This window comes from Manacus vitellinus, unplaced genomic scaffold (assembly GCF_001715985.3).
Source record: "Manacus vitellinus isolate BGI_N305 unplaced genomic scaffold, ASM171598v3 scaffold_4_pilon, whole genome shotgun sequence".
Lineage (NCBI taxonomy): Eukaryota > Metazoa > Chordata > Aves > Passeriformes > Pipridae > Manacus > Manacus vitellinus.
Window position 1 is genome coordinate 1,129,989 of NW_021940604.1, and position 20,906 is coordinate 1,150,894.

A 20,906-nucleotide genomic window follows, 5' to 3' on the forward strand; every position below is an offset into this window, starting at 1 on the left:
TTCAGTGATGAGTTATCAAAATATTTCTACCTGATTTCCATTATTGTTTGTGTATTAGTTTGACTTTGTGGGCCCACTCCAAAATATCCATTCCTGTCTCCCTGTTTCTAATTCTTTCTTTAGGAGCTGTTCTTCTCTAACTTTTGTAACACTTTATTACTAGAGTAGCAAGGAAATATACAAGTATATAAACAACAGCCTGTCTTCATCCTTTCATCCAAATTACATCAAGAGGCTAATCTGTGGAAAGAACTAATGATCCAATCAGCATAAGAATATATTAAAAATTGGAATTCTAATAGATAATTTCTAGAAGCAGATTTATTCTGTACTTACACATTTGGAGAAATTGGATATTTTTACATGATTGCTTTTCCTGTTGCTTTAGTCTCTGGTAATGATTCCTTTAGCATTTAAGTTCCTAGTTGCATTCAATAGAAATGGGTTTGAATGAATGTTGCTTGAGAGAGTAGCCTTCAATGAGGAAGGCAGGACGGTGGCAGTGAGGAAAAATAGGATGCTACAAATAGATACCAAGGGACTGCAAGCCCCTGAGGTCCCCCTGGGATCTTTTTGCATTCTTTGTTAATGTGATGCTATCAAGTTGCTTTTATGCAGTTCACCAGCCAATGCAATGTGTATATGATACGTGCTCCCAACCAGTTCAGCATACAAGCAAACTGAAGTGACAATAAGCAATGAATCAACAACCCTTTGCTGAAATGACAATAAACAATGAATTAGCAGCCCCTTGCTAGGGCTTCCTTGAATCTGTGACTCCTGTATCATTTGAATTCCTGCCCTACAAATGAAGCACCAGTCTGCTTCCATTGTCGATAAAATCAGAACTAGGAAACAGCCAATAGAGAGTGGCTGTACTTACCTAGTCATACACTTACTTGCTTGTGCTATGTTATGCACTGTTCAGTCACAAGAGCCCTAAAAAGAAATATAGTTGGCTGTGAAACAAGAACCAAATCCACAAGTACTTGTTCCAACATCTATTACAAGTTGCATCTGGTGGAAGGGTCTGTCTGTCAGGGATGCTTGGAAACACACTTGAAGATTGGGGTTTCAAACATATCTCAACAGAAATGTAAAACTTAAGCAAGTTGTACTCTCTGCTTATGCCATTCTCCTCCTCTCAGTGCTTGATTCTGAGAGGCACACAGTACCAAAACCTCACCATTTTTGCTTTAAACTTAGTCCAAATGAGGTAGCTCCTGGGCAGGCAGCTGTAGCTCCGCTATTTGCACATGAGCCCAACAGCCAGACAGCATCACTAACACACTTGCTGTGCTCTCTGCATGGGGCTAGGAGAAGAAACACCTTTTTTTGTCTTTGGAGATACCAGAGGTGCCATATCACCCACACACCTTTGCTGTGTTGTCTGTTTGAGATTTCGCACCAAAACTGACACAACACAGCAGACAAGACATCGCTGTGACCCTTAAAGAGGCTGGTCCCAGTTCTATACAGAAATATAAGTCATGACCCTTTTTGCTACTTGTGAAATTGGGAGACAAAGACATATGACAAAACGGGCTGCTGGAATTGTCATTATGTCTTTATTTAATAGAGAACTTTCTCATCCATTTTCTAAACAGGCAGTATTATTTCAAAAAACCAGAAACACAGTCATGACCAAAACGAAACGTAGAATAACTTAAATAAACATTTTTTTCTTTTGAAGGTGATTGAAGTATAGGATAAATAAAATGTATTATATTATTTTGGAATTTCTCCATAAGCAGTTCATATCTAACAGTTTCTCCATTAAGTATTCAGAAAATCAATATATATCAGCTAAACTACTCTGGCACTGACTGCATCTTTAGAGGAACAAGTTGGCTGGAAAAAATGAGATTTCACTGAAGAATAAACCTATAGAAATTAGGTTTCTTAATGTTTTTGCATCCTTAATCCTCTCCTCCTTAGGAAATACATTCTCTCCCTTCTCTCTTGAACTCAACCTACAGCAAATTGGTTTTACCTGAGCAGGGCTAGAAGCTGTTGGTGCCACTGCTTAGTTTAGCTAAGTGACCAGACAGCACTGGAAAACATTAGGGATCATCCACAAAACAAACATTAGCCTACTGAGGCTAAGCTCCTGAGAAACTCTTCTCAGAGCTCCTCTTTGCTCCTTTAGAGGAATGTATCCACTTTATTTACCCCAGAAGTAGCCCAGCATTAGCTTCAATCAGCTAAACCTAACATCCATGAACATCCACACACTGCTTGCACAAGGAGAGGCTTTTGCTATAGTGAAGATTCAAATCCAGGTCAACAGTCCAGAGGCTGTGATATCAATCATGCACAGAGGCTTATCACACAATTTCAATAGGTCCTGTCTTACCCCAGTGCTTAGATTGACTTGACACCTAGGGAGCCCATTGTACAGCACTGCACAGACCAGAAAAGCAAAATGTAGCTTCAACTCAGAGAACTCACAGCCCAGTATAATATAATAAATAGTGGTCCTTCCCCACAACAGAGCAAGACTGAAGCAGGTGGAGCTGTTTCCTCCCTTTGTGTCACATTCCAGCACAATCCCAACATCATAAAAGCATAGCTGTAGCTCATAATATTTAATATTAACTAGAAAGACAAAGAGAGTAAATTTTAGTTCACTGTATTAGACACTAGCTTTTTGTTTAAGAAACTGAGTTGAAAAAACGTTTTCCTTATGGTCTTTCTCATTAATACCTCTTGTCTACAAAATTACTACAAAACACTGCAACAATCTGCACTCTGCCTAAAATAGCTGAGCAGCTTTGATGATGATCTGCTCCACCCTAACCTGAAGATTAATTCAGTCAACCTTTATACTGTTTTTTTTTCAGAATGCCTTTGCTTTCTTGTCACTGAAATATTGTCAACTCTATTTCACCTCACATCTTGTTTAGTGTCTACCCTAAAATCTCAGTTCCTATAGGCAAGAGGCTAGAAGAAAATCTTAGTTTTGCTTTGTAGAGTTTCTAGGTCTCGCACCAAAAGGCTTGAAAACATGCATTGTATCAGCTTAAAGAAAGTAAATAAAAAATACTCCAAGGCACTTTTTAAACAAAATTCTCGTGACTTTTATGACAAGCTTATAATCTGAAGAGGTGAAGTTGGTGCCTGAGTCATGATTTCTAAGTCCTTGGGGTTCAAACGTAAGGGTTCCTCTTCACCTTCCTTTTTCTCTTCTGCTTTTCTACTCTTGTATTTGGTACGAGGAACGAAGATGCCCAAATTTCTGGTAGAAATCATCTTCAGCACGATTCAGAGCTTCCTCATCTATGTAGACAGCTGGTCTCCGGGAAGTCAAAAAGTACTGGACTTTCCGCAGGCTCCATCCCATCACGTACTTCAGCCACCCGCTGACAGCAGCTGTAGACCTGCCGACACCAGCATTGCAATGAACATAGACAGTGTGTCCATTCTCCAGCAGCCCGTGCAAGAGGCAGACAGCTTGTGGCAACATTTGTATTCTTCCTAAGGTTAAAAACAAGGCACGTTCATTTGCACTGGAGAAAGCTAGGTTCATGGCTGAGATTTTGTCTGTAGAGCCCCATGAACTGTGAATAATAATGGCAAACCTGATGTATTTGAGGTTTTTTCTTTTTTTTCTCAAATGACCTTCTACACTAACTTGTTCTTTTCTTGCAACATAGAATCAGATAACACAAAACTGTAAAATGCTCCAAGTCTTCTCTAAATATACATTCTGATTAACATTGGATGTGCATGGCATACTCATTTTCACAGGAACTGAGGCAAGGCAGCAAATTACATAGACCAGGACATCTTACATAGCCTTAAAGTTGGCAAGCCAAAAATGAAATGTTTTTTAGTACCAGAGGTTTGTGAAGCTACCTACATACTGCTGCTTTCCAAAACATTGTAATGAAGGCCATCAAGTCAATAGTGAGGGAGGGAAAGCAGAGGACTTAATACTGTTATGATTTTTTGCTGTACAACTTAATACTGTTATGATTTTTTGCTGTACAACTTAATACTGTTATGATTTAATTGTGCACTAAGCATACGGTTAAACAACACAGAACAGCCTTTCTCAGTCCCAAAGGGATGAATGTACTATATTTCCAGACACCTTTCTCCCTGCTATCCCAGGAATTGAAGCCGCAAACAGCAGAGCCCAACTTTTCCTCGTGGCACAGATGAGCATAGATGTTTAGCTCTTTCAAATCCCAGTTTTAAGGTCCCCTGTCTTCCCTGATGTCCTATTACTGAAATGACAGTTCTCTGTTTGAGGCAGTGGTATTTCACTGTGTTGAAAGCAGTCTCTTCTGCTGGTAGGTTGCTCACTCGAAAACACACTCACTTTCTAACCTTTTGGCTGGAAATAAGATTTTGAACTGAGTATTCCAACCAAGGACTTAAAAATACTAGTAATTTATGTTACAGCTCAGGTGCTATGAACATTCTAAGTTAATTAGAAATTATTATAAAATGTCTCTATGGAGATTATTGATTAGGCTGGGATACTACAGTTAAAGTAAAAATATTTGCTGGGGAAGGGAACAGCAGAGCACAGCTGTCTGACAGACAGCACTGTCTCTCCATTTTTAATCAGAAAGGGTGGCAAGCCATCCTGCTGTGCAAGCTTGCAGTCTTCCACCTACACAGTATATTTTCATTATATGGTCGGAATTCAAGCTGAAAGCAAAAACAGTCAAGCAGTTATTGATGTCGGACGGCTTTAAACTCAAATACATAATAATGCCAGACACAAAGTATTTTAGATGGCCTCTCTGCTTACGAGAAAATATGAATAATTTGTTAAAGACAGCACACAAATAAATTATAACTTGTGTGCTAAGTATATTTTTATGCAAAATTTACAAAGAAGAAAAAAACAAACTGTCATGAAAATGGCAGCTTAGTAACTAAAAGGGTTTGTTGCTACTAATTTACTGCAAGAGTGACCTAAACATTACCTTCAGTGCTCATGTCTGCAGTTGGCAGCCAGACATAGGCAAGACCTTCCTCTTTATACAGTTTCATGAGGATTTCAGGGCTCATGGGTTCTGGGTAGCGGTTGCAGCCCCAGGAATTCTGAACAATATCCCCTTCAGTCTGGAAGTTCATCACAGCCGTAACACCCAGCTCGTGCTTCAGCTTGATGGTCACATGCTCCAGCTGCCGAGGGCAACTTCCCAGCCAGATGTTTGGCAGAATCCTAGCATTGAGAAAATACTGCAGTGAGATTGATTAAAATATCTTAAAATGGAAACTGCCAAGTTCAGTGGTGTTCCAGTTCCAAACCTGCTTGACATCATCACACAAACACTGCTAAGCACAGCCTTTTCAGGTCATGCAGTAAGCAACTTCTCATTTCATTACAACTTCTTTTTTCATTGCTGTTGATTTGCTAATGTTTGAAGCTGGGGATCAAGTTCCTAACCTACCACAAACGGCCAAATGATTTGAGAAAAGAATTCAGAGCATAGTTAGTAGCACAGGTCTCCAAGGCATCCATCATTAAGCTTGCAGTAGAAGCTTAGTAACATCACAGATTAGAATTAGAAAACTCCGAAGATTCATGCAATTTGTACATACACACACACACAAAAAGAGACCTAAAGGAGTCACATGATCCAGATCTGAATTACTTTAGTAATAAATCAAACACATAAAACTCTTCCAACTTTGTAGGTACCACTATAAAAAGGAAAGTAGAAAAATAAAATCAATTTGAACTATCCTTCTGTAATGAAACTCAAAAATTAATCAGTAATTTTCTTCTAATTTTTCTCTGATCTTGTGGAGTCTAGTGGGAATCAAATGCAGAATTACAACATGTGTCTAGCTTCTCTCAAGGCCTGAAGAACCCCAAATTTTTCAAGAAAACTCAAGAGGTTTGTGTAGGATGGATAAACAACCATATTTTTGGTACTTATCTAAAACAAGCTTCAAGATTTCTGTGGTTTTCCCATTTAATTATCATAAAACTATTGTATGTCTCAACAGATTTTGACATTATAAACTGAATACTAAGAGCTTTTTAATCTGGTTAATAGGGTTTTAACTTGCACATGCAATTAAATTGATGGTGTCTACAAAAGATTATTTATATGCTCAAACTATTAGTGATCTCCTTTAATTTATTTTGCTTCCATAAACTTTGATTTTGAACACGCAACCCACAAACTACACAAAATATCCCTGCACCTGAACATGCAACTTTGCAAACATTATTAACTGCAAATCTGCAACAAAAGCAAGATCCTCAAACATAAAATGTCTTTCATGCATTTCTTATGGTCCTTTTCAATTTTAATCTCAGAAACAAATAAGGAAAGTTTTATGTTTATTCAGGAACCTATAAACCACCCTTCAATCAACAGGTAGCTATTTCCATTTCACTATCACAGCAATAAGTGCTTACTAGCATTTAATTAAGACCTGTAATTGACTCAAATTATTAAATACTGCTATATTAGTACTGAATATGGTCAAAAGAAAAAAATCAGATCCAGGAAGCACTAATTATTACTGTTTCCTGCATGTCAGCTGCATCCACAGTGAGTTGCATAGTAGCCACACAAATGCAGTCTTTGGCTTTAGCCCCTGTTTCAGTGGGACAACACACTTGATCTCAGCATATGGTAACTGAGACCAATTTAAACAAATATATTGCATAGCAAATAACCATTTCAACCCTGTTTCAACAGTGAGACTGTTTGAAGAGATTTGACTTAGTTGTTTCACATACATGTTCTGGTCTAGATTGCTTTGAGGGTACTTCCCACTGCTAATAGAAAATGCATTTGTTCGTAAGAAACAATAAATTCAATAAATCTGAAATTTCAAAAATTAAGATTTACATTCTTCATCACTTTTCTCACAGTCCTGAACACTACCTTTATAAAGGAGAGAAGACTTGGAAAGAAAGAAATCTTAATACACAGTCTTTCTTAAGCTACAAATTAAATTCAGATCATCTAATAAGAAATATCAGTACTCAGTCAGCAGTGGACTCCACAGCAGTCTGAAAGAAAGGAAATAAATACACAAATTGTATACTCCCATTATGTTCAAGGCACAATTCCACATACCGGTACAAGAAGGGAGCTTCTCAAAATTGCCCAAAATCCAGCACAACCAGTTCAAGCATTTCCACTGATCAGAGAGGGGTGAGCAGAGGTCCACTGCAACAACTGCTGTGCTGACCCACTTTCCACATGCCAGTCCCACAGCAAACCCCATCCTAACCTGAATGAGTGACCACTGTCAGGATTCTGCCGCAGGAATTCACCACAATGATTAGAGCATTTCAAGGTGGTGAATGGAAGTTAAAGTGCCCTAACAGATAGTGACAAATGGTTGGAGATGACCAATGCCCACAATACTTCATCACTGAGCAAGAAAAATGGTAGCATCATTAACATCTCATGACAATATGAGGATATCATTTCATGAACAAGAACATTAGTATCCTTCCTTCAAAGGCTTTTCTGGAGGCTCATATATATATGTAATTCAACTGATATTTTGGGAAACATCTAATATGCTAAATTACCTTGATAGGAGAGCAAAAGTGTGTTTTCTTGGATTTGATTGAATCAGGAGTGACTAAAGCATTTTTGAGATGAATAAAATTCTGGGTAGTACTCTTGCTTCCAGAAAAATCAAAGCTTTGTATTTTTTTTTACCCAATGATTATTTACAGGGTGAACATCACAGCTGTGCTATTTGCAAGACTCCTGGAATATACACTATTTGTTTATTTTGTTCTTGCAGCCTAACAGGTAAGACTCCTTTATTGCACAACAGTAATTGCATTTACCAAAAAACCTGATGAATTTACCAAGTTTTTATCCCTATCTTCCCTGTAATTAACTAAACTAGCAGCAGCCTTCAGAGACTGACCAAAAAAAATATTTAGGACAGCTAATTCTTATGAATTATTTTTATGATCAGGTTCTAGAGTTTAGCCTTTGAGAGGACCAAGATGTAGCCTTGACCTTGGTCTTCAAGGTCCTTATTTACCCACCTACAAATAACTGTAAAGTCTTGGTCTTGCTGAACAAGGCTTAGGCCTGACCATGCAGAAAACAGTAATGAAAAGCTGTCCTATCAGTCCATTTATGTAAAAGATAATCCTACTGCATGGTACCTATATTTCTATTTGGCTTTATCTGGTTCATACCTTACCTTTGTCTGACATCAGAAGGAAGGAATAAAAGGGTCAGTGCACATGTGAGTACAGAGATTGATGGAGAGTTTAGCAGCTATATTTTATATATATTTCCTGAAGGTGTAGCATGCAATTACAGCAACACATAACTTACAGTAAAACTTATTCTGCATTCCCAGAAGAGTAACATTTATAATTCAGTCAATTTACCCCCAGCATTTTGTGTTGCTTGTAGACATACAGAGGGGTTTTTTGTACCAATGTAATGTTATTACCCTGACACCACTACAAGCAAGCAGCCCAAAGGGAATGTAGGCCTGAAGTACAACTCAGTTAGAAATGTTTTTTGCAGCACTTGAACTACTAGAGACTCTTTCCAATTACAGCACATTCTTATTTCCTCCCCTGATGGCACTGGAGCAGGAACTCGTTCAGAATGAAAAATTATGACCTGTTTGTACCAAAAGCTTCATAGAAACTTTCAACTTTTAGCTGAATTTAAACTAGTTTTTAAGAGCAAATATCTGTTCTCTGTCTCATTTAACACACGCAAAAAGAGATTCCAAAAGTATTGCTTTGAGCATATTCAAAATGAGAATACAGGAAATCCTACCAGCTGTAGCTGAGATGCTCTTTCATCTTTTCTCTGCTCTCTGCCTTGTGACAAGGCACATCACTTTAAATGGGGATACCACTGGATTATGATGATCCAGAACTATCATCCTGCCTGTTCTCCTTCTTTTGCCAATGGCAAACAACATATAGCAGCTTATTCTTAGGTCTGTGTGCACCTTCCCTGAAATACCAAAGTATTTTCTAGGCCTTTCTTGTTCTTTTCTGCTGAACTTGTGACAGTGAAAATGCTAAGAGCACTTGCTAGAAAACAGAGAGGTTCCTGTACTTTTGTCAGAGAAATCTAGAAACATCACTTAGATTGCTGTGTAATGCCCTGAAATTTATTCAGAGAGAAGGATTTTCAAATCACCAAATTCTGCTCTCCAGTGGAAGATCTGAACACTTTCAAATATTGTTTGATATGTAGAAAGCACACTGATTATTATCCTTGCCTTCAGAAATACTTTTCTAATGTCCAATACAAATAGTGCAGGCACAAGTCATAGAGACACCTTCTTTTCTCCATAATGGACACAAAGAATAGATTATTCCCTTCCACTCTGCAAAATCCTTTTACTTCTCTTCAAGTTACTAACACACTCTGACACAGCTTTGTATTCTTCACACATACACATACATGCACACCCACTTGTTATATATTCAAAGCATCTGATCATTCTTGTTTGCCTTTGGCCTTTCTCTCTTTCTTAATATGTTATGCCCAGTACTGAAAGAGTACATTTCTGAGAAGACCCAAAGATTCTTACTTCTTATGCTTCAAAGGCTTTATCCCTCTTTATACTTCCCTGGCTGTCTTTCTACAGCATGTCATTGCTGACCTATATTCAACACGGAATTCGCTTTTCAAGTTAAGATCTCTCAAAACACATGAACCTACTCAAGGAGAGACCAAAGTTTGCCCCAAACAGAATTATTTAAGATTTTATCAGTTACAACTGCCAGTGGTGTCAAATAAAGCTAAATGAATATGCAGATGAGATTCACAGTTGATGAATGCATCTTAATAATATGTCTTGAAATAAATAATCTCACGTACACATCGTTGTGTTTTAAGTTAACTGTAATCAAATAGAAAGGGAACAAGTATATGCTTGCAGTGCTGCTAGGTGAAAATGTTGATTTATAAAGATTTCGAAGTGGTAATATGAGCCTATACAAAGTAGTGAACTGAAAGGAACAGAAAATTTATAGTAACCTTCCAAAAATCAGTGATCCCATCCTATGCACTCAAACTTTGAACTTTCTACTATTTTACTGCATAAAGATACAGAAAAATGAAAGCATTCAAAATACAGTACATTACAGATATTTTTTGTGAAAATACTTTCATATGAGGGCAGACTAAGAATTTAGCATTTTTAAGAGGGAATTAGACAACTGCTTAAAGATAAAACATGTGGGAGAGGCAAATCAACTGGTTTTAGCTACATAAAAGAGGTAAAGAATATAAAATTGCATGTAGTTTCACCTATAAAGCAACTACCAAGAGATGAGAAAGATGGCAACATTGTTTTAATAAATTTTTTTAGTTCTGCATTTTCCTCCAAAATACTGAAAACACAGGCAGACATCAAAACAGAGGAGTCCCTGTTTTGGTCTTGTACAAGAATTTCCTTGGTTTCCTTACATTCTCTTTAAATAAAGGACAAAGAGATCTCTCAGTAAAATGCCTCCTTATCAATGAAATAATAATGTAGAATAATAATGTAGGGGGGTTATGACACTGACATTTCATTGCACAGAGCACACGAGTAAATGGCTGTGGTCTTAATTCCTTCTCCTCTTGACTTACTGATAAAGTCTCCTTGCAGAAGACAAGCCAGTGGAGGTTTTGTGATGAGAGGCTTGGCTTCAGCAGGATTGACTGAGCACAGTCTGATGCACTCAACTGCCCAGCAAGCAGTCAAGCAGTACTGGCCAGAGTAGGAAAGCAAGGTTTTATGAGGCTATGGTCTAACTGATGGAACACCAAGATGATATAGACAGGCTTAATAAGGTCACTCTTATCAAGAAAGATGGAATAAATGGCCATAATCTTAGCAGAAGTCATCTGAGAAAAGTGTTGATTAATGATAAAACTATATCTTACTGAAACAACACAGCTGCAGACCTTGTAAAAACTACATATATTCTTGAACAAAAAATTGCTTTTACCTAAATGCCAGATGTAGAAGGAGCACAAGTAATCGCTTATAAATTTGTTCTGCTTTACCACTGAGAGAGTGCAGTTTGTTGTGAAGTTAAGGATTCTACCTCAGGGCTTTAAATGAGGAGAATTAAAAAGACTATAATGTAGTTCCAAGGTGGTTTTTTTCTTATCCTTCTTATTTGGCACTCTGATGAAAAGCAATTAAGGTCTGGCAAATTTTCTTCTTAGATGTAATTTGAACTACTTATCTAGCCTCTCACATGGGAGCAGTCTTGGAATCTAAAAAGAAACACCTGCTTTTATCACTTTAGAACAACGCTTTGTCAGCTTAGCAATACACAAAGTTTCTCAAGCCCTTGAATTCTGAGTGTTATACTTAACAGTATCTTATTTATTCCATGTTCACAAATTTGTGGCATAAAATTACCTCATTTGCTGATATGCCAAGCAAATAAACCATTAAGATTTGACCTCAAGCTGACAATGTGCTAAAATGAAAGCAGGTAAGAATAATATTAAACCTGCAACTGAAACACAGGGTTACCCAGACATGTATGAGACACTGAGCAACCATGCTAATGCCTAAGCTCAGCACAGCTATCTTCATTCATAACCTTCTGGTGACTTCTGATTCTGGAGATGCTATGTATGCTTTATGGATTGTCCTAGCTTTTAATTCACCAGGGATACAGGATAAGAAGAATCCACATGAGTAGAATTAAAGTCAGTCCCATAAGAGAAGTTTAGTCTAGATGGAACCACAAAGTTTTCTCTTTATGGCCCATTTTCCCCTTCCACAGCCACCCTAAACGTTCCCTTAACAAGGAGCATAAGAGCTTTATTAGAAGGAAGTCACCTCTCATAAGGACAGCTGCAGAGATCAAGAGCATTTCTAACATCCTACACCCTGCCACAGCAGGTGTATTGGGTCTGGCTGAGATGGAGTTAATTTTCCCATAGCAGCCCTCACAGTGTCATGCTTTGCATTGGTAGCTAGAAAGGAAGAATGGGGGTGGGGAGGGGATGGGGAGGCATTTGTTAGTTAAAGTGGTTGCCTTCTGAGCAACTGTTACACATGCTGAAGCCCTGCTTCCCGGGAAGCGACCAAATATCGCTTGCTAATGGAAAGTAGAGAACAAACATAGGGGTTTTTTCTCTTTGCTTGGGTGTACACAAACTTTCACTTTTGTTTCAGTAAACTGCTTTATCTCAACCTACGAGTCGTTTTCCATCTTATTTTCTCTCCCCTGTCCAGCTGGGAAAGGGAAGTGATAGAGCAGCTTGGTGGGCACCTGGTGTCCAGCCAAGGTCAACCCACCACAGCAGGGAAGCTATTTCATGAAAATACCTAAGCAACTGGGAAGTAAACCACATCCCCCACTGCAAAAAAATTACAATAATATTTGGATAAATAAGCAGTATCACTACTGTACTCAGTAATCACAGACCACCACTGGGAGAAATGGGAAGAAGGAAGAGAAACATGTGGACAGCCCAGCAGAGAGTGCCAGAATAATCAGAGTTCTAGGAGACAAGTTTTAAGAGAAAAGACTTAAAGGTCCAAGGGTTAATATCAGAATGAACATAACAGAGATATTCCAGCCTCAACCACTCTGTGATTCTGGTAAAAGAAGAACAGGAGTTGCCAAGCAAATATGAAATGGCTATAAAGGGGCGGGATAATAATTTGTTCTTCAAGCCTGCTGTGGAGAGAACAAGAAGAAATGAACTTAAATTGCACTAGGAAGACTTAAACTGAGATTAGTAATGCTTTTTAATGGTAGGAATAGTGAGGTAATTGAATGGAAGAGTAACAGGCCTGTCGAGTCTCATCACTGAGATGAGATCATATTTTAGATGAGGCTGGATAAACCTGGAATGATTTAAATGTAATTGAGATTGAGTTGGGGCAAGGAAATGGACTGGATGCTTTCTGAGGTCTCTCTGAGCCTATGATCTATGATACTATAATCATAAACTTTAATTTCCATTTCTGGAATCACTACTTATATTAATTTATCAAGCTCCATCTTGAAATAATTTAGGTTCCTTGTCCTTTCTGCCCTATTTGAAAGGTCATGCCAGAATTCAGACATCATTCCTTTGATGACAGAAACCTTGTTCTAATTTACACTCTAAATTCATTCAGAGGCAATTAATATCCATTTGATCTTAAAGCAGGTTCAATTTCAATAATTCTTCTTTCTCCTTTGTACTAATTCCTGAATGTCTTTTACAAATAGTAATAGATTCCCTTTCTCAGTCTTCATTAAATGTGCTGTCTATCCCAGGTACCAAAGTAGTCAAAATATGGTAGGACAGAGTTCCTTTCGAGCCAATTTATTTATTTTGAAGGAGCACACTGTATGTAGCAGAAAGCAGGATTTGCCTTTGTAGGGAATGACTCTTCCTGTACTTTCATTGGTACAAACATTCTCTGAAAACAGTATGACAGTTACAAAAATACAGCTTGAGAAGAGAATCAGGTTCCAAGGCTTGTACTGAACAACCCAAAAAGGGCTCCTCAATTGGCTTGTGAGGATCAATGCTGAAATGCTCCAATTATAGAATCTTGTCTCATGCAACCATAGTTGCCAATAGTTACTTCCTACATATGTCTCTGTGAGATTGCCAACATTCCCATTTGTTTTGAATTAGAACAAATACCCGGAAACGCAAGAACAACAGGCTGCTAAACTCAGCCAGATCACAATGAGCCATGAATCTCTTGGCATCAGGAATGAGAATTTCTAACATTAATGCTTAGCAATGGGAATGATGCCACTGCTGGCACCTGTAAGTTAGCTAAAGCATCCTAACAAAATTGACTTACACTGCTACAGATGAACTTTAAGTTAGTGCCTGAGAAATTTCAGGAACCGTTGGTAAAAATATATTCTGACTTCTTTCAGAGTTTACTTTTTAGCAGCTGCTTAGAAATCTAGACTGTGAAAATAATAAAAGATAAAATCACTGTTCCAAATGCAGCATTTCAGATACAATGGAAATGCATTCCAATGCTTCAGAAACAAGCATATATTAATGAAAATTACATAATTTCAAAGCACAGTTTATTGCAAAGTGGCCTTGTGATCCACATGGCAGCGTATGCACACATACAAAATAACGGAATCCCCTCAGAACCGCAACAATCAGAGGAAGATGCACATCCATCCCTTGTGGTATCATCCAAATACAGTCCTGATGAGATCTGTGTCTGTGTTCATTCCAGTTATTTATCCAGAGTTTCTAAATTCACATCAGCTAATTTCTATGAATTTTAAAGACGGACAGACATATTCTAGAGTCCACAGGCTGGGGGACAATGTCTTAGGAATATGGAGAAAAACTGAATCCATGCATCACCACAGTCAGATACATAAATATCTAAAATAATGTGTTTCCACAATAAATATCAAATAAAGTCAAATCAAAGGAACAACAGCTGTATACTGCTATCATAATAAAATTGTCAGAAAGCTTCATTTTAGCTAATGTACTTGGTTAATAGATTATAGACATAAGATTAATAACCCTGGTGGATGAGTTGTCAAAATCAAAGGTTGAGGCTGGAATGGTAATGGAGCTATTGAGAGGCCTCAGAACAACCTGTGTATGCCTTTTTAATGCAAAACTGCAAAGTATAGTGGAATCTCTTGAAGTCTGGGATGACAAAAGGGAAAAAAAGTCATGAGAGTTAAATTTATGAACAAGCAATGCTGCAGGTTTTATTGGAGCCCAAACACTGACAATTATTAGTTTTTTGAACTGCCTCTTTTTTTGTTTGTTTTTTTTTTTCCAGATTTCTTTCTTTTCCTAGCAATATCACTTCACCTGCCTGGAAACTGAAATTGCCAGCATTTGAACAAATATATTAAAGTGGTCTACTGTTACTAAAGTTTATTTAAATGCATTTACATTCTCAGCTGAAGCTTGACTTTGTAAAATACACCAGATAGCCTTATTACCAAGACTGTAAATACATTTGAGTAGCTTTTTTCCTCATTTTACCTTATCAGATTGAAGCAACTCAGTACTACACGGAAGCCAAGACATTCAGTCTTCTGCAGTGAAAGTAGTAGTTAACATTGTTTAGGAATGGTCTGCACACAGCCAACCTTCAAGCTGGCAGCCGGACTGCAGAAAGAAGGAACATTAAAGAAATTATTTTATTAGGGAAGCTGCATATCCTTATCAGATCTTCACTTTGGGAAAATGAAGGCTCTGGTTATAACTGTTTTAAAGAGTTTTTAAAAAGCAGTCCTAGAGAAGTTAGTTAAACAAAAAAATTTGAAAAAAAAAATAAAAAAAAAAAAGAAAAGAAAAGGCTCTACAAGCCAACAAACATCCACACACACAGACTAGTGCCCGGCATCCAGCCCCAGAACTGAGTGACAGTCATGGAGAGTCTTGCTGCTGGTCCACAGCTGATGGATGGTCTTTCAGGAGCGGAGAGGAGGGGAAGGGAGAGAAGTGAGGAGATGGGAGAAAGAAAGGGAGAAAGTAAACAAGCCTCTATTTCATTATTGATTTTATACATATTCTACATTTTCTTGTCTCTGTATTAAAACTGAAATATTTCCCCTCTATCCTCTTCTGGTTGCTTAAAATCATATATTCTGTTAGTAGGTTTTTCACATCAAAGAAAAAAGACATTTCATTTAAATTTACAAACCATGATGTCTACTGAACCAATAAAGAAGAAATCTATATTTCTTATAACTTGGCAATGTCTATGACATTTGACTCAATTTTTATCATAGTTCACAGGAGGACACACATTAAACTTCTGAATAACAGCAGGGATTATGTACCTGACTCCCTGAAATTAAATTTCTCAAAGTACAAGCATTAAAGGAGGGAATGAGATTTTTACATTTGGCCTCTTAATAAGTCCCCTGGGAAGACAAACACAGTTCATTTCTTTGTTGTGTTTTTTTTCTTGCAGAGAGAAAATTATAAATGGGAAAATAAAGCAGCAATTTGATAATCTCTGTTTACTCTTGGGAAATAAAATACTTATGTTTCTGAGACACACTTCAAAGGAACTAGAGCTACATTCAAGTTTCCTTGCTAATAAATAATTTTTTATCCTTTAAATAGAAATCTCCATATTTTTATATGGAGGTGCATTATTTGAATTATCTTGTAACTATCTAAAGCATTTAAGCTTGAAAACTTGCATTTGTATGTCTCAGCATTTATAAAAATTATTGAAGGTGGACGTAGAATTTATAACTTAATAGCTTCAGCTTACTGCTGTTTTAAATGAAGTATCTTTAACACTTTCCCCATTTCATTTGAAACAACTTTGTGGCTTTTTATGTGAGTTTTTTTTGACTTACAGTTATCTCTTTCAGAAATACAGTATACACTGACCAAGCAAACGCAAAAGCAGCTGGTGGTAAGAAACTATCTGATGGTGTCACCTTTCACATTTGGGGACTGAAAACTCTCTTGCTCTGATGCTTTTTTCCTGTAAGAGTCAGCTTCGGTCTGGCTGGGCTAATCTGCCCTAGAAGCCATGCCTGCAAAAATCACAGGACAGGGAGGCAGAGTGGACTACGCTGCAAACACATCATCCTGGTTCAACAGGTTCACCAGGTGTAAATGAAGGAGTTGTCTTAGTGAAGTTTTTCTAAAAACAACCACATATCTGAATTTGCTCCCTCCTGGTATTGCTATTAGCTCCTGGTAATAGCAATAAGAAGGACTACACAATCTCTGCTTTTGAAAAAGAGCTTCTGCTATCTTTAGATAAACTGTATTAAGAAATGCCAGCAATTACAGGGCACCTAAAAAATACATGCAAAAGCTAAGAGGAAATAAATATCTGCATGACAAGTGGAACATCAGTGAGAGAGTGATGCTGCCCCTTCCTCATCATCCCAGCTGGGAGTTAAATTGCCCAGGATTTCACAATCTCAGTCAATTTCATTCACAGCCAGCAACCCCAGCAAATTGCTTTCCAATGGAAACAGGACTTTACTACCTCACTCACAGCCTGAATGTTAAAGAGTGAACAGGCAGGAAAAAGGGCTGAAAACCACCAGAAGAAATACAGACAAGTGACAGGGAGACACAGTAAAACACACAGAGAAATTAGAAGCAACAATAGTTTCTGCTCCCTAACAGTGATACCCCACATAAAATTCATACTAACTGGGCTATCAACATTTTTCTGTTATATCCCACAGAGAAAAACAGAAGTATGGTTACTCCTCCAGGTTTTTGGATGGAGGGTTTCCAATCTTCCTTCTGTTTTTATCGCCCAGAATGACAGAGAATTGTAAGTTTTTCTTAAGAAGTAAGGAAATAATTTTGTGCAGAGGCACACCTATGAAAAGATCCATTTTAAAGAGCAACAGTGGTTTTAACTAAGTTATCCACTACCAGGCAGCTGATGAAAGGCTTCATCTTCCCATCAACAGCCAGTCTCTGCCTGCTGCCATTTTATTAAAGAAACACTCATTCCTGAGCAATCATCCCTCTAAATAAATAATTCTCAATCAAACACCCATTGCAAAAGCCAGATATGAATCACAGAATGTTAAAGAAAAATACAGAAAAAAAGTCCAGGAAAAACTCACAAGACTAACCAGACACCATGCTAAGATCCCCTTTAACTTGTTGGGTTTAGAAATTACTCAGTTAAATTGTGAGTTCCGTGGAGTTGAACCCTTATGTCAGGTTTTCTTCTAAAGTACCTTGCAAGCCTCATGCTTGTGGCATGTGAATAAAAGCAAGTTGCTTACACAAAGCAGCAGCCAATCTTTGCAGCTTTCTCTCCCTCTGCCATCTCACAACATTGGGCCCAGCTCAGCCATGCACATCCTACCAGTTTTTTTAAATGATTTTCAAAAGTTTTTAACATTTGTCCAATTCACTGAGCTGTCCAGAACCACATGAAGCCATGTACTTTATGTATCATTCATACATAAAAATGATTTGGTTTCCAGAGGAATGGCACATCTAGCAATCGCTGCCTTGTGCTGATGGGGTATTAACAAGTCCCTGGGCTCTCGCTGTGGTCCCATTCCTCCTCCTGCTGCCAAGCATGCTGGCAGCCCCACGGTGGCCCTGCACATACCCCATAAAGCCCAGTCCAGCCCTGCCACAGACAAAATGATACTAACTTCTGAAACAAAAGTACATAAAGAGCTTTGTTGTTGCAAAAGTTCTCTCTCTTTTGCCTCAGGGGCATTACTGCTCAGGGTTTCTAGCAATACTCTCAGGAAGTATGCTCATACCACTTCCTTAGACATCAGAGAAGCTACCTGGTTCCTCCTCATCTGAGCCACAGGGCAGTTTGAAGGGCCTTGACATTACTTCTCAATGTGGTTCAGAACGTGACTAGGAAGAAAGCAACTTTTTCAGACGCGTAACATCAAAAATATTTCCTTTATCTTTCTCGGCAGGGATAAGGAATGGAAAGAACTTCGCAACTCTGATCTTCCTCATGAGGAGTGTAACAGAGTTAAGCAAAAGAAGGCAAACAAGATGTAATGAAGGTGCTGTGGAAGCCATTTCTTTCTAGTACAGATGAGTGCTAGGCATTATGAAGGGATCGAGTGCACCCTCAGAAAATTTGCAGATGACCAGAGCTGAGTGGTCCTGTTGACACACCTGAAGAATGGGATGCCATCCAGAGGGACCTGGACAAGCTGGAGAGTGGGCCCATGGGAACCTCATGAAGTTTAAAAAGACCAAGTGCAAGGTGCTGCCCTGGGTTGGGGCAACCCCCAGTATCCATACAGACTGCCAAGAAGGACTTGTGGGTGCTGGTGGATGAGAGACTGGATATAAGCCAGCAATGAGCTTGCAACACAGAAAGCCACTTGTATCCTGGGCTACACCAAAAGCAGTGTGGCCAGCATGTTGAAGGAGGTGAGTCTGTCCCTCTACTCTGCTCTTGTGAGACCCCACCTGGAGTCCTGCATCCAGCTCTGGGGCCTCCAACATAAGAAGGACATAGACCTACTGAAACGGGTCCAGAGGAGGGCCACAAAGATAACCTGAGGCTCAAGCCCCTCTCCTATGAAGACAGGGAGAGTTGGGGTTTTTCAGCCTGAAGAAGTCTCCAGAGAGACCTAATTGCAGCCTTCCAGTACCTGAAGGGAGCCCACAAGAAAGATGGAGACTATTTACAAGGACATATAGTGATAGGACAAGGAGTAAAGGCTTCAAACTGAAAGAGGGTAGGTTTAAAGTAGATATTAGGAAGAAATTCCTGACTGTGAGGGTGGTGAGCTACTGAAACAGGTTGCCCAGAGAAGCTGTGGATGCCCCAACCCTGGCAGTGTTCAAGGCCCAAGTTGATAGAGCTCTGAAAAACCTGACCTAGCAGAAGGTGTCCCTGCCTACGGCAGGGGTATTGGAACTAGATAATACTTAAGGTCCCTTCAAACCCAAACTATTCTATGATTCTTTAATTACTTCAGAAGATTCAGTGATTTCTGAACCATGAAAACATTCTGTGTTTCATTACAAATACATTGTTTTTCATCAAAAGTGAGATCCCCACATCAGTGTGATGTGCCATTATTGTGCTATTAAGAATTATTCTAATTGTTCTAATAACCTAAAGCAATATAAAATATGACACTAAATAATTTATAAAATTTTATGCTATTTTAAACTATATATATAAACTGTTCAAAATTATTAATTTATCAATAATGCTGACAACATACATTGCAGCTTTATAGAAAGAACGGTAAACACTCAGAAAAGATTAATAGTAATGATGCCTGCCATTTGAAAAATTGCTGACATAAAAATATTAATAGTTCACAAGTTTGCTAGTCTTCAGACCTGTTTGCTGCCAAAGTCATTCCCTCCCACAATTTTATCATATTCACATAGGTAATGTACTGTTCATCAGACATTACTTCAACAGCGTCATCTGAAAGTCTAGACAATATTTTGTATCCCTCAGCCACTGCAGTAGACAACAATCCTGGCAGCCTGCTGGCTAATAGCCATTCATCAGGTTTAATAGGCTGGTCACTGCAGGTGAAAGTAATACTGGGAATTCACACACTGATGAAAGTCATACAAAAATCTTTAATCTAAAAGCTCTGAGATCTTTTTCTTCTGGCAAAATTTACATCACCCATTCTAAAGCCAGCTTTTGCTTGCTAATATGGCACTTGCAAGAAACACAATTAGAAATTATTAAGAAACATCCAGGATTTCCCATTTCAAGCTCCTTTTGACTGCTCAAGTGGTAGGTCACAGCAAGAGAACTGGAGCTGCGCAGGCAACAGCTATTTACTAATACTCAGAAAAACAAAATGACTGAAAAGTGAGTTTCTGCAATCTAGTTCATCCACAGTATTTGACAGGCATCATGGCTTGTGACTGCACTGCTGGCATGCCCTAACTCTATTTCTGTTCACAGGATTGAGACTTGTATCTAAATTGCCAAGAGCCTGGTTTAGGCTACCCCAAGGCAGGTGCCATCCTGACCACGCAAAATCGAATCAGTTTTCAAGTTTTTAGCCACTGTTATGGAGGGTACAGTGTGGGAATTTCATGAAAGGAGAAACTTCTTGTTTGCATGAGCAACAAATGTGGAAGAAAAATGCATTTGTTACCCAATACAGAGATCAGCCAAATTAAATTAATGGAAAAAAATAAGGACTTTAAAAACTGATCAAATTCTAGCCTCATAATTTGTCTTCTCATTCTTGCTCCTATTTCTTCACACTCCCTCTTAATTTTCAAGAACTTAAATAAAAAATTGCTTAAATGTCACTTCTTACACTAATTTGAAACCCATTTTCTTCAAAGCAGAGACTAGTAAAAGCATTTCACAGCTGTAGTTGAGGGTGATGTAGAAAAAACTGAAGATATACAAGAAACAAAAAATAGAATTACCCTTTAAGCTGTTCTATAAAAGGTGTTTCCCATTGGTAAGTAAAAAATGGCTCTAATTTAGACTAGTTTCAGACTATATCTCAGTATAATAAA

General features: G+C 38.2%; 1 protein-coding gene across 1 annotated transcript in view; it reads right to left on the reverse strand.

Moving 5' to 3' along the window:
- Window positions 1-1,546: 1,546 nt before the first annotated feature.
- The window catches only part of EPM2A (EPM2A glucan phosphatase, laforin), a 39,819-nt gene continuing 20,459 nt past the window's right edge, over window positions 1,547-20,906 (reverse strand). The window contains 2 exon segments of the mRNA XM_018078056.2: window positions 1,547-3,477; window positions 4,944-5,185. Coding sequence (XP_017933545.2) covers window positions 3,197-3,477; window positions 4,944-5,185 — 523 coding nt within the window. The 3' untranslated portion in view covers window positions 1,547-3,196.